At 36.6% G+C, this 15000-nt stretch overlaps 1 protein-coding gene across 2 annotated transcripts in view; it reads left to right on the plus strand.

The window, feature by feature from the left end:
- LOC119580124 (inositol hexakisphosphate kinase 1-like) overlaps positions 1 to 14853 on the plus strand; it is a 27262-nt gene extending 12409 nt beyond the window's left edge. For both annotated transcript variants that reach the window (XM_037928067.1, XM_037928068.1), the window contains exons 5-6: positions 2038 to 2213; positions 13489 to 14853. In XM_037928067.1, the coding sequence (XP_037783995.1) occupies positions 2038 to 2213; positions 13489 to 14175 (863 nt within the window). In that variant the 3' untranslated portion in view covers positions 14176 to 14853. The remainder of the gene's footprint in view (positions 1 to 2037; positions 2214 to 13488) is intronic.
- The last annotated feature ends 147 nt before the right edge of the window (positions 14854 to 15000 follow it).

Consider the following 15000-nt stretch of genomic DNA (forward strand, 5'->3'; position numbering starts at 1 on the left):
CATGGAGTTGAAATCATCAGTTTGTTGCTTCTTCTTCTTCTTCTTCTTCTTCTTCTTCTTCTTCTTCTTTTTTTTTTTAGGTGCAGTCATCCTGGGCCTACTAATTGACTCTTTTGGTGGCTTTGTCAAGCCATATATGTGCAACAGTATTCACAAAAACCTACAGTACATTGAATTATTACTGAGTCCTTCACCTTTGTTCTTTCTTTCTTTATTTGTTTATTTTTTCCTCCCATTTTTCTTTTTCTTTCTGTTTCTTTTCTTTTCTTTTCATTTCTCTTCTTTTCTTTTCTTTATGCTGTGTCTTGTCATATCTATATTATTTGGAAAAGTTTTGTTTTGAAGAGAATGGTTGCAATGCAGGATTTTACTTGCTATATATGTACTGCATCTTTTTGCACACATTTTCACTGATTTTGTAATAAAACAGTTTCGTTTCAGGCTTCCTGGAGAGAAGGAAAGACAAGAGTTTTATTCAGTAATAGCACATTGCTTTACTACTTGGGGTATTATGATTTATGTGCTTATTATTGTTATCATTATTATAATTGTAATTATTATTTTTGTCTCCCTTTTTAACCTATTCGCCCCAGAATTTTTTGCTCGTCGCTGAGCCCCGCTCCCGGGAATAGTTGCCAGGTGCATGGGTCCCCGCAACAGGATTTCTTCTGGCGCGGCGCGGCTGTGTAAAGACCATCATATCAATTTTGCAGGAATCTGCCCATAGATTTTGTAGTAAAGTTGGGTTTTATATAAGGGTAATGTGTAGAAACTGCACTTTTCTCATGGTGTTTTTTAGGCATCTTGTCGCCTTTGTATTGAGGAGATATACTGAATCGCTTCCAAGTTGTCTATATTAACAGATGACATCAAACTTTCAAATGAAGCAAAATATAAAGCACAGCAGCAAGCCAAATATCATTTTGATACTCAGAAGTAGTGCATTGTCCATATGAGAGATCAATCCAAATTTTTTTGAGAGTGATACCTCTCGAAGCACCCATAGGTGCATAGCGACACCTCGCATGCGAGACATATAGTCCGCGTCAAGGTGGACGGCCTTGGTTGGTGGCAAGAACGAGAGCAAGAGCAAGAGTGAGAAAGGGAGCGAGAGCTCATACCTTCCATGGTTCATTTTGCTGGAATGAGCCTTTGACTGACCTTTTATTCACATGACTAACCAATCAGGTCACACCATGTGACCTGATCCACCAATCAAAGCAATTACTAGTTTCCAGCCAGTCAGGTCAAGGTACATCATAATCACACAATCTAGTGTGAACAAATCTCATGATTACACGTCATAATTAATTATGTCATAATAACATATGTCATAAATTACATACGTCACATAATTATCAACCAATCAAGTAAGACTAGTAGCAGAGCCATCTATTAGGTAAAAAAATAATAAACAGTCAGTCTGTAGTCAGTCACCATGGCAAAAACACGTGCCTAACGTTATGGGGAAAATCAGCGCGCGTGCTCACATACGCGCGCGGCGATGTGTGTGTGCATGGATGAACCCACGCACTCGCATGCGGCGATTGGTGTGTGCACTTGCACTGATTTTATATATATCAAGGAACTTCACCTCAATTGCCTACCTAGCCACTGGGTGGGCAAGCCAGCCCAAGTCAGTGACGGTCCCAAGCCCGGATAAAATATAGAGAATGATTACCTAAAAAGGTAACACCGGCACTCTCCGTGGAAAGGAACTGGGGACCCTACCACGTACTCACTCCAAGAGCATCACAACGTGAAAAACTACAATTAAGTATCATGCTGTGACCATGGCGGCTCAGACATGAACCTACCGTTAAAAGAAGAAGAACGTTATGGGGCTCGTAGAAGCCATGGCAAGATTAGATGCCATATGTGTTGGGGTCCATTGAGAACATGGCAAGAATAGATGCCACTGGGGCGAATGGGTTAATAATGAATTTTTTCCTTGAGTTTCCTAGAAGTTTAAATAGTATATATTTGATGTGTATATATATCAGTATATGTTCATTTCACTATACTTTCCTATTTCAGAATGTATAATGCTGGAGAACCTCACCTTCAAGTTCAGATATCCATGTGTTCTTGATCTGAAGATGGGGACAAGACAATATGGGGATGACGCTCCGGAAAGCAAACGCAAAAGTCAAACTGCCAAAGCGGCAAACACAACCACAATCACGTTAGGAGTCAGATTGGTAGGAATGCAGGTACTGTATCTCAAACATACTTTTGCTTTTGCTCTTATCACTACACCACTTATATCATATGTTGAGAAGAAAATAATGGTAAGAAAGTGGTTTGGTATAGTAATTGTTGTAAATGGGGACAAGACAATATGGGGATGACGCTCCGGAAAGCAAACGCAAAAGTCAAGCTGCCAAAGCGGCAAACACAACCACAATCACGTTAGGAGTCAGATTGGTAGGAATGCAGGTACTGTATCTCAAACATACTTTTGCTTTTGCTCTTATCACTCTACACCACTTATATCATATGTTGAGAAGAAAATAATGGTAAGAAAGTGGTTTGGTATAGTAATTGTTGTAAATGATGAGAATGATCATCATTATATTAATGATGGAGATAAAGTATTAATATTAGTTGCATCACTAGTATTGTGCAGATGACAAAAGGAATAATAATTCATAGCTAATTTTTTTTTTATTGTTATTTTTAGTAAAGAGTTAAAGGATAATGATTATAATAATTTAGAAAGTAATGTTAAGTTGATAGTAAGAAAAAATGACAGTACTTTTGTAACGAAGATGGCTGTGATTATGATTAATATTAGAAATGCTAGTGATTGTTTTCTGTATTGATAAACTGCAGTAAAAATCAAGGCCTTAGTAAAATGATGGTAATAATAATTGTAATGATAAATGATGATTTCAATGATGATAATAGGCATATGAGAGATGAAAAATTTCCTCCCTCTACTGCCCCACTGTTGCAGGATAAGGAAAGTTGAATATCAAATAGGAAGGTAACATTAGCTGGTAGAGTTCTAGTGACAGAAAGGGAATCATGCTCCTGACCTCCCTCTTAGTTAGAAAAAATAAAATTTTTCTTTTGTTAAGGTCTAGAAAGAAAAATTGGAGAGAGGGGAAAAAGACCACAATAGTGAGCAAAACCACAGGATCAAGTACAATTAAAGAAAAGATTGAACTGAGGAATGTATAGCAAAACAGTATAGGATTACAGTTAATATAGAGTAATGATCATGAAAGTAAAGTAATGCAGACTTAACCCACTGGATCTGGGCATCTTGCTGCCTGCACATGGCCCAAAGTCCAGGCATTAGACTTACTTGAGTGGTGATTCTCTTGGGTGTATGGCTTTTAAGCTTGGCTCACATGAACACTCCTATGTAGTTTCAAGGCTCCTTGTCCCCCTTTACAATATTATTTTCTCTTTTTCATTATAAGTATTTGTCATTTGATAAAATGTATTTAGATGGTGATAGAATATTTTCCTTGTATAGACTCATCTCTCTAGGTAGTCTAACATTTTGTTCAATAATAATAACAAGATGTAACATTTTGTTATTTGTCTCTTTTTAATTATTTTGTATTATTTGGTTTTCTGTAACACACCATGTGCTGCTACTGGTCAGAGTGGGCAGGAATAGGATACTAAGTATAGAAACAGTGTCCCCCATGTAATTGGTGCTCTTCGAGTCATGGCTCATGGATGGTATGTTCCACCCATGTTTACCAGTGGAAATAATATAATAACCCCTTCTTTAATCCTCACTGAGTTAACTCTTCCTTCTAAAACTTTGTGAACTCATAGAGATTTATTCCTGTCACCCCAGCCCTCAGCCAAATTTCTCCATGATGGCATAATTCGTTCACCCAGCTCTTGGCCGTATTTTTTTATGATGTGATGGTAACATCACTTGGATCCAGTGCATTAAAAGATGACATATCAAGAGTACATGAACTCCACCCAATAGTACACCTTACTGATGCCTTCCCACCTTCCTACAATGTGACAGCCCCACCTTTTTCTCCTCAAAGCTAAACTTATATGTCTACGATTGATAGTTATCATGAGCAAAACCATTCTGAAAATCTGAGTGCTGTTATTTGCTAATTGGTTATTGTCAGTCTCTTTCTGACTATTCTTTCTTGTATTTGTTTTAAAAGCTTACTATAGTACCCTTCACAGGGTAAGCACAAGGCATAACTTCAACCGACCTGGCAGTAATGGTGGAAGGACCCAACTACAAATTATTCGTACCATTGCCTTTATGATGATGATAGTGATGATTATAGTGATAGAGATGGTGATGGTGGTGATGATGATAACAGTGGTTGTGACAATGATGATGATAGCTATAATAATGATAATAATAATAACAATAATAATGATGATAAGGAAAATAATTGTGATTATAATGGTAATGGTAGTAATGATAGCAATAACAACATTAATAACAAGACTAATAACAGTAAAACAGCAATAATTATGATGATAATAATAATAATGATACATCTACTATAATTTTTTATAAAATTTGTTGCACACAGTTTGCTCCACAAGTGCATACCCATTGAGGAGTCAGTTAGTTGGCGCAACCTCACCTGATGTCCCCATTCCTTAACCCTTAGCCACTGGGTGGCATGTACGTACATGCCATGGCATGCCTGGACTATATTCCAGGTAGCATGTGCATATATGCTATGGTGCGGCAATTCCATTTTCTGGGGGCATGTATGGTCATGCCATGCATGCTAGGGTGACGACACAAGCCCCTAGCAGTGGGGTCAGGGTCACAACCCTGGAGAGAGGGCTTCATATCAGGAAATCACCATTGGTATTAGGTTAGATTTTTTATTTTTCTAATGCTATTAGTATTGATATACTAAAACTTATCATAAAGTTGATAAAATACTAACAGCATTTGAAAATAAAGTGAGGACCTCCTGAAAATCAAGGAAAAGGGAAAGACCATTAACTGACTCCATGGTGACTAATCACTTGTGGAGTCATCTATGTGTAAACACAATTGATAAACTGAAAGCACAGGGAATATATGCCATGCCATCCCAGTACAATGGATTACAAGTGCTAAACTTACTGGCTGCATGAAGACACTTTACTAGATATGTGTAAAAACAAGTAACAGATATTTATTATTAACCCATTCCTGACGGGTGGCATGTACGCACATGCCATGGCATGGCAGGACTATCTGCTGGGGGCATGTATGTACATGCCATGGTGTATGTATGGAGATGCCATGAGTTATTTTTTGTTACAATCACGGCAAAATATTATTTTTCTGCCACTGAAAGTGTGATTAAGTCGTTTTTAACACTTTCTCATTTTTACTATGCAAAAAAAAAAAAAAAAAAAAAAAAAAAAAATAATAATAATAATAATAATAATAATAATAATAATAATAATAATAATAATAATAATAATAATAATAATAATAATAATAATAATAATAATAATAATTATGCAACAGCTAATCCAACAAAAATACCCTTCAGTCTCAATTTATCAGGAAGTTTGGCAAGTAGAGACTTTAGAAAATAATGAAAACTGAAAATACAACATATCTTTGTAGTATTACAAAGAAATGGCATGGGATGCTGGTATTTGGCATGAGTGGTTGCGCATGCTAGGGCGACGATATAAGCCCCCAACAGCGGGGCCCGGGCCACTATGAATACTACCCGTTGGGAAAGGGTTAATTATAACTATGCTGACGGCTATCATTATTAGAATCATTAATATGATAATGTTATGAATAATTGATAATAGTGTTATAATAACTTGACAATAATGATTTTGACATTGATGGATGACAGTGACAATGACAGCTGGTCCAGCTGGTAATAATGATTATGTTGATAATAGTACCTGTAGTAATAATAATACTACTAATAATAATTTTAATAAGGATAAGAATGATTGATGATATTGTAATTCATATGAAGCTAATGAATATCATCTTGATATTGGAATATTAAAAGTTAGAATATAATGAATAGTATATATGATAAATACAACAAATATTTTCATATATGTTATTTTGAGAATATAATGTTTTGAATTGTATTCTTTTAAGAACAAAATTCCCCCTTTTCCTGTGCCCATTTTTGTCATGGAGGGAGATTAGGAGATAGAGACTGGGGCTGAATGTTAGGGATTTAATAATAATAATTTTAATCCTGTCCACTTCTTAAGATGTGAGGGCTATTTTGAAAGGATAAACAGCTGGCTTTGGTCAGTCCTGAGTGTCCTGAGGGAGCCTTGGGCATGGTATTCCCCTGTTTAGTTATTTAGCTCTTACTCCTGATGGAGACCCTGAGGAGATGAACCATTCTCATCCCTACATACTTACCATGGCCAATAATGAATTGATGCATTTATTAAGGGTATTGAGGCTTGCTGCACAGACATTAATCCTTTGGATCCGGGTGACGTAACCATCACGTCATGAAAAAATCCTGGTTGAGGGGCGGGTGACATGAACATTCCGTTGTGGGAAAATCTGGCTGTAGGCTAGGTGACATGAACCTGCCGTCGTGAGCATTGCTGCTGAAGGCTGGGGTGTTGGAAAAGATTCATCACAAGTGCACAAACCTATTGGGAGTTTTTTTTTTTTTTTTTTACTCATTTGTCAATTTTGGATTATTCCCATGGATGTATGCGGGTGAAATGATATGTCAGTGAGCAGTGACTGAAAAGCCGGCTCCGAGCAGGTTGTTTTACAGAAAATTGAATATTATGCAAAAATAAAAAAGTGACAAAAATAACATAGTGTTTGATAGTTTTATTTTTCTTGCACTAATTTGTAGACTTCTTAGAGAGATGATAAGATTCTGTGCAAAAGAAAAAAAATCACATTGGCAAATATGGACATTGGAAAGTGACAATAAAGCTAAAAATGCTTATGTGTAAAAAGAATAAATAACTTTGCAAATAGGAGGCATAGAGTCTTGTTACTGTGCACACATATTCATGTGCGCCCGGCCTACAAGTAGCCACCCAGCAGAGCGGCTACTCACATAAACCTAGTCCCTGGATTTTTTAGTGATTTGATTGTTGTGACACAATTGGATCCAATGGGTTAGCATTTCTGGTTCCCAGACACCTGGCTTCCTTTGATCACAACAGAACACTACTACTTGCCCCTACTTACCCAGGTCATTACCCAAGAAAGAAAACATTCCTCTCTCCCAATACCCTCCACTCCATCTGCTCATCCTCCACAGTCTTTTTCATTTTCAACCCCCTCCTCCCTTATTACTTCTCTGCATTATTATGGTCCACTTCCCTGTAGTATTACCTTGCTCAACACTATTCGCTCTTCTTCCTGATGTCATCCTTTAACTACTTCCACCTCAACAAAACTTTCAGATACTCTTATTAGCCCAGCTAAGTGAGATTGATTTTTGTGAGTTTCCTTCTGCAACCATTCTGATCATTCATGCCTTGTTACAGTTACATCTGAATCCTAAGCTCATGCTTTATATTTTGTGACTGACCTAACTGGCAAACCCATTCCTGCCCATTCTCATTCTTCCCATAATGTTTCTACTAGGAACCAGGATTGTCAGACTTTGAAAATGACGTACTTTCTTGCCTCACTGACTATAATGTAGTATCATTATAGTGCTACACTATTTCCCCCAAAGGCTGATGAAAGTCTGGAGACATGACCTTCACAATGAAATTTATCGTGGGGGAGAGTCCTACCCTTTCCATATGTATCAACTCCTCCCCATCACTGTTTGAAATGTTGGTATTTTGGCCACCCTACTAAGCACAATCACTCCAGAGCCTTGTGCCCTCTAAGGGCCCAATGTGGTCATGATTATTTAAACTGCCCTGCGCAATCATGCACTTGTCTCTACTGGTTTCTCCCATAATATAGTTTATAGTAGCTGCCCTACCTACAAGTTCAAGTACTAGTCCTCAGATTCAAACTTAGCTTCACCTTTCATCCAGCCAAGCAGGAAGCACTCCAACCAGGTTTTTCTCTTGCTACCTACTCCAGTTCTGTCCTTTGCTCTGCCCCTCCCCCTTCTCCTCAAGATGTTTCTACATCTCCCCCAGTATCTCTTCCTCCTACTTCTTACATTCGCACTTCTACCCTTTCCTTCTCCTAGTCAAATTCTTTTGCTATTTTAAATCCCTGGTCCCTACTTATCCTCCTCTTCGTCCAACTTATTACATCAGACAGTCTAAGCATTCCACCCTGTCTTATCCTACTGCATCCTCTTCCTCTGCTCCCTAATTATCTGTCTCATCTTCTTCCCCTCATAAGAAAGCCTTTGTTTCTCAGACCTCCCCAATCATCTCCATTTCAGAAACTGTTGAGGACATTCAAAACTATCTAATCATGACCCAAGATAATATACTTGTACCTCATTTGTCCTCCAATCTCTTTACTCCCATTCCCTCTTCAACCTCACCTCATCCTACTCATGTTCCCCTTACACCCCTTCTTCCCACTCCCTCCCGACACTTTCCATCTCCCCCTGCTTCACCCTCTTTGTAACCATTACCCAATAAGAAAAGGACAAAAAGTTTGGGAGAAAAGGGTAGGGAGGGTAGGAGAGAGAGCTCATGGTGAAAAGGTGAAAGAAGTAAGCCATCCTGGGAACTCCTTTTACACATGACACTTTGCAGCACCAACATTATTGTATTAAAAATAATATGGTTAGAATTATATTTTCAGCACAGAGATCATTTACATAGTAGATGTTGGTTGTTTAGTGAAATGTTTCATATTTGATACTTTGGATGCCAATTTTGCAGGTGTCTATTGATTGCAAAACTTGATAGTTATTCAGTGTTGACAGTTGTGGTTGCTGACAACCTTACTGTACTTACTCATAGACAAGAGAAAGAAGTGTGGCTTTCCTTATCTTGCAAAAGTGGAGCTGACAAAAGGGAGGAGTGTTTAGTGATTGAGAGTTTGCAAGGGTAGAATTTCTCAGAATTTTGTCTTCCCTGGTTCTCAGAGGCACTGTGCATTGTACTGATTACACTAAGTTAACGAAGTTGAAATTTTTAATAGAGTTCTTACCTGATTGGTATAATCTATACTCCAGATCCCAAGGTACTAGAAAAAATTAATATTACTGTCAAGTAATAAAGGAACAATAATAATAGCAGTAACAGTGATGATGAAGATGGTAATAGAATGTCAGTGATCATATAGATAATATTAATGATAAAGTATATTGTTTCTCGTAGTAGTTGCTAAAGGATATAATGTTTGTATAGTTGTGAGCAGTTAATAATGTTTTCTTCACTGTAATTTTGGTCAGATAGATGTATCTCTCCCTCAAATTCATTGCCTTTATTGAAGTGGCAGTTCAGTTCCTCTTAGAATTGCAAGTTGAATTTTTGGTCATGCAAAAAGATTTTTTTTTTTTTTTTTTTTTCAGATGCTTTCCAACAAATCTAAAACATTATATCACTGTGCCAGTATGAGTGAAACTAAGATCTAGTGTAGCACAGCACTTAACCTTCATTAGTCTTTAGCTGGGTAATTGTTTGACTTACCACTGTGAATCCATGTTTCTCTCTCTCTCTCTCTCTCTCTCTCTCTCTCTCTCTCTCTCTCTCTCTCTCTCTCTCTCTCTCTCTCTCTCTCTCTCTCTCTCTCTCTCTCTCTCTCTCTCTCTCTCTCTCTCTCTCTCTCTCTCTCTCTCTCTCTCTCTCTCTCTCTCTCTCTCTCTCTCTCTCTCTCTCTCTCTCTCTCTCTCTCTCTCTCACTTATTTCATTACCAGCCTTTGGTAAATTATGTACATGCCAACAACAACAACAATATAATAATTAAAAAATAAATAAATAAAAGACATAGATAATGTCATGCTGTCAACATTCTCCTGAGGAAAAAGGAATACGGATGCAGTAATAGTAAGAGTAAAAATGGTGGCTTACAATTGCTATGTTTCTATTTTTTGGGTGCAACAGGTCTGTACTTTTTTAGATTTCCCAATTAACTTTTTTCCGCCGGGTGGTATGTGCATACATACCATGGCATGCCTGGACTATATTCCAGGTGGCATGTGTATATGTGCCATGGTGTGTCTGTCCCGTTTTCTGGGGGCATGTACGATCATATCGCACACACTATGGTGCTGACATGATCTCCCGGCAGTGGGGCCCATGCCCGGGAGAGAGAGCTTTCGCATCAGGAAAGCACCCGGCAGCATTTACTGTTTATTAACAAATGGATCCATGTGCTTTGCTGCCATCATGTGGCCCAAAATATGGGTATTAGGTTTATGTGAGCAGACACTCTGCTGGGTGTACAGTTTGTAGCCTGGGCACAAATGAACACGTGTGTGGTGACAAAACTCCATATCTTTGCAATGTTTATGATTTTATGCCAGTTTTCAGTGCCTATATTTGTCATTTGATCTGCTTTATACAGATGGTAATAGAATATAACTCAGTGCAATAATAATGACAATAACTAACATTTTGTTATTTGTGTCCTTTTATTTCTTTTTCATAATATTAAATTTTTTGCAATATAACCTGCACTGCCGGTCAATACAGGCTGGAATAAGGTTCTGAGCGTGGAAATTGTGTCTTCCTAGGAGCTGGCGCTCATGGACATTACATTCTACATATGTTTATCAATGGAAATAATGTAAAAGCTCCTTCTAAATGCCAGATCAGTCTAATCACCCTCCAAGAGCTTTGTGCACCTGCGGCAAATATTACCCGTCACCCCGGCCATTACGGCAATGTTCACATTACATGCTCCTCAAGCCAGTATTTTTTTCAAGATATGATTATAGGGCTTAAGATGGAAATATCATCCAAACTCAAGACTTGCAAGAATGTGAACTCTGGCAGTTAATAAAAAAAATTAATTAATAAATTTTACTATCTGCGGTACCATTCACAGGTCATACTTTTTTCCTGAACTTCTGAAAAAATATTTTTCAGTTAGAGCAACTCTATGCAAAGGGCATCTAGGATCCCAATTTTTAAATTTCCATACATTTTTTTGAGGGGGACTGTTTGTCATTGTGAACTATTTTTGGGTCATTTTTTCAGCTTTACGTAATCTGTATTTTTCCAAAATTCAAAATTGGGATCCATCATGCCCTTCACATTCTTGTGAGTGCAACCAACAGATTTTAAAGCACATATTACAACCATGGGATGGTACTGCAGTTTACCTAAACAAAGAACTGAGAACAGGCTGCTAAAGTGTGTTATCTCTTATGTGAGTGGCTTCTCTGCATTCAGATATGTGTATGCAGTGACAAGACTCTAGGCCTCCTATTTGCAATGTTATTTTCTCTTTTTATGCATAAGTCATTTTAGTTTTTTTTCATTTTCCAATGTGTATATTTATCATTTGATTGGCATCATCCAGATTTGTGTCATTTTAAATTTTTTTCAGAATATTAAATTTTCTGTAATACAAGTTGTGCCGCTGGTCAAGGTGGCCAGGAACAGGATGCTGAGCATGGAAATGGCATCCTCCATGGAGCCAGTGCTCTTCCAGTCATAACTCGCAGACATTACATTCCACACTCATTTATCAATGAGAATAGTGCAAATTCGCCAAATGAGTCTAATCAACCTCCCAAGAGGTTTGTGCACTTCCGGTGGTCTTTCCCATCACCCTGGCCTTCAGCAAAAATGATCATGATGGCAAGTTTGGGTCACCCAGCCTGCAGCCAGATTTTCCCATGATGGCATATTCACATCACCCACCCCTTGAGCCAAATTTTTTTATGATGTGATGGTCACGTCATACTGATTGTAGCGGTTAATAGATATATTAAATCATAAATAAACTAATCTAAACTAGAAGTACTAATGATCTATTTATTTATTTTTATTTATTTATTTATTTATTTATTTATTTTATTTTTTTTTTTTTTTCCCCCTTAGAAAATCCAGTTAGGAAGAAATGGAGTACTGTGGATGGAAGTATCAGTACAAAATTATTATAATCATATAATCCTAGTATGAATACAACATATCAATTCAATTTTGATAATTATATAAGCACATGTGTAAAATAAATGGAGTGCAAGAGTTACTGAAACCATTGAATCTTACTCAGGCTCCAAACAAGGGGGCAGGGGGAGCTAGTCACTGGGTGGTTATAATTTTCAAGGAGGTTTATATGTATGTTAATACATGCACGTAAGGTTAACTGTTTTACCCCTGTTATGGGGCAAACTCATTTTTATGTTATGTTTATGAAAAATTATTAATCATCCAAATCAAAATCATTTTCTATAATAACTTAAAAATTTGGCCAAAGGGCATGGGGAACCAGCATAGTCATTTGCACTCATTATCTTTGCAAATAATTTAAAATAATTGAAAAATTATTGGAAGCCTGGGTGGGGTTGGTTATCTATGTATTTATAGCACCTATAGCCTATGGTAGCATCCACAGCTTACATTTTATACTAGAATTGCATGAAGAAAGGTGCAATAGCTACAACTAGGCATACAACTAATTTTCAGAATTTCATATAGATTTAACTTTAATGCATGTATCATTGTGTACTATCATCTTCTGCATAAAATAATCAATATCTCACTTATTATTCAGAAGTTCAAAAATCCACCTCGGAGATGTTTTTCCCATTGAAGTGCTGTTTAGAGCAGTAAAGAGCAATTTCAAATGAAGACAAATTTGATGATATTTTTATACTTTTCTTTTTTTCCTTTTTTTAGTTATTCATACTTGGTATTCATACAGAACCCTGTATAAGCTATTGCATATTACCAAGGAGTCATGATGTAAACATCTATTTCATTTGTAAATGTACACAAAAGTCACATTTTTAAAGAAAAAATTCACCAAATAGTCATCATAAATAATTGTGATTTTCATTTTTTCTAATATTTGTATAAAAGTGTTCTTTGGACATGCTTGTGCAGTGTCATCATCAAATGCCATATGCAAGTTTGCAACAAGCAAAAATTCTTACAGGTGTACTTGGTGCTAATTACCTGCATTATTACCCCTCCCCCTGCAGTTGTTGGGTTAATATTCTGCAAAAGAAAAAGAAATAATAAAAAATGCTTTCATTTATTTTTGGTATCTTGCTTTGCTGTAGATTTATAAAATGTCACCAGTTTCCTAAAAGAGAAAAAAATATACAACATAAATATTTGTTTTGACAATAAGCTTGAAAAGTACAAAAGTGAGGATGATAACAAGTCTTTGACATTTGTTGTCAAACACTTTTGTAGTTCTCATTAATATGTGATTGCTTAATAATTATTTATTATTATCAGGTTATTAAATTTACGAATACCTTGTCTGTTATTTTTTTTGTCATACTTATTAATTACCCAGAGTTCTTTATAGTGTTTTAGATGGGTTTTCATTAATATTCCATATTACTGACACAATTTTCAGTTTATTGGTGAAAGGTGGAAGAGCCTTGTACTATTTATTTCCTTTAGGAAACATAATGCAGTCAGAAGTTTATTTGTGCATGTTTATTTTCCAGGTATACAACAAGGAAGAAAATTGTTATGTATGCAAGAACAAGTATTATGGGCGCCAGCTTTCAGAAGATGGCTTCAAACAGACTTTATGGCAATTTCTACATAATGGTCGAAGACTTCGTTTAGATATATTGGAAATTATTATTAGCAAGTTAGAAGAATTACATACTATTATATCTAAACTTGACTCAGTTCGTTTCTTTACTTCTTCGTTATTAATCCTTTATGATGGAAATGATCCTTGTCATTTAAAGCCCCATCAGCGTGAAAGTGAAAGAGAGAAGGATAACAAAACTCCAGATAACGCAAGAGTAAAGACATGGACGGAGACACGGCAAGACGACAGCACAACCCACCGTGAAAGTTGGCCATCCAAGGAGGCCACGGCATCATCCCTAAGTGCCAAACACCCAGCATATATGCGAGAAACACTGATGACTGGGGGTGGGAAGGCACCAAGAGAACAGATCAGCAGAAGTGAAGGAGAACCTCCATACAAGGCAAAAGGTCGGCACAGACATAGGGAGTGTAAACCACGCGTTGACATCCGTCTCATAGATTTTGCTCATGCTACTCACAAGGGTATGGGTGATGCGAAAAAGTATCATGGCCCAGATGATGGAATCATGTTAGGGCTAGATAGTCTTATCAAGATATTTCAAGACATTAGAGAAAAATTTGATCATTGACATAAATCTTCATGGATCTACTTATCTTAGGTCTCCCACAGGTGTTCTTGTCTATGTTAGACATCATTACATCACACTTCAGATTCATAACATCATGAGTGTATTGTGTATGCAAATGTAGTTATGACTATTATTCCATGTCAGAAAGATGTAAATAGGTTATCACTGATTCTGTATTCCATTGAAAGAGTATAGATATAGCAGCCAATGTTTCTTGGCCTGTAAAGTTTATACTGAGTTTAATGGTAAAAAATCTCATCTTTTGCAAATGTTTGGCTGTTCAGAAGAGGAACAGTGCTGTGCCAAATCATCATCTGTCCTTGCATATGTGTGTGTCGGGAAGGGATCAGTTGATAGGCGACGGAAGTCTTAAAATTATTCAGCAGGTTTGTTCTATCGTCTCATTTTCATATCCTATAGTAATGGCTTTAAGAAAGCAAAATATTCACTGGTTTATAGGTTTAGTGAACGAGTCATTATTTATATTCTAATTTGGTTGTGCTTTTTTTTTTCTCTCTCTCTCTCTCTCAGATTATCTCTGGTTTGAAACAGAGGAGCATCCTTTTTCTTTTTTTCTTTTTTCTTTCTTTTTCTTCTTTTCTTTTTTTTCTTTTTTTACCTCAGTATGTTAAGGAAGAATGTTTTGAAGATTTATAAAATCAAACATATAAGTATTAATTTCTTTTTATTTTCCATAAAATGCCAGTTTTATGAAACATTCATCTTGAAAAAATCACAAAAGAAAATTACAGGAGTAGCAATATTCATGTGAGAAATTAACGAACATACAAATAATGCTTGAATGTGCATCTATATGTGTATCAC

The sequence above is a fragment of the Penaeus monodon genome, chromosome 13, assembly GCF_015228065.2.
Source record: "Penaeus monodon isolate SGIC_2016 chromosome 13, NSTDA_Pmon_1, whole genome shotgun sequence".
NCBI lineage: Eukaryota > Metazoa > Arthropoda > Malacostraca > Decapoda > Penaeidae > Penaeus > Penaeus monodon.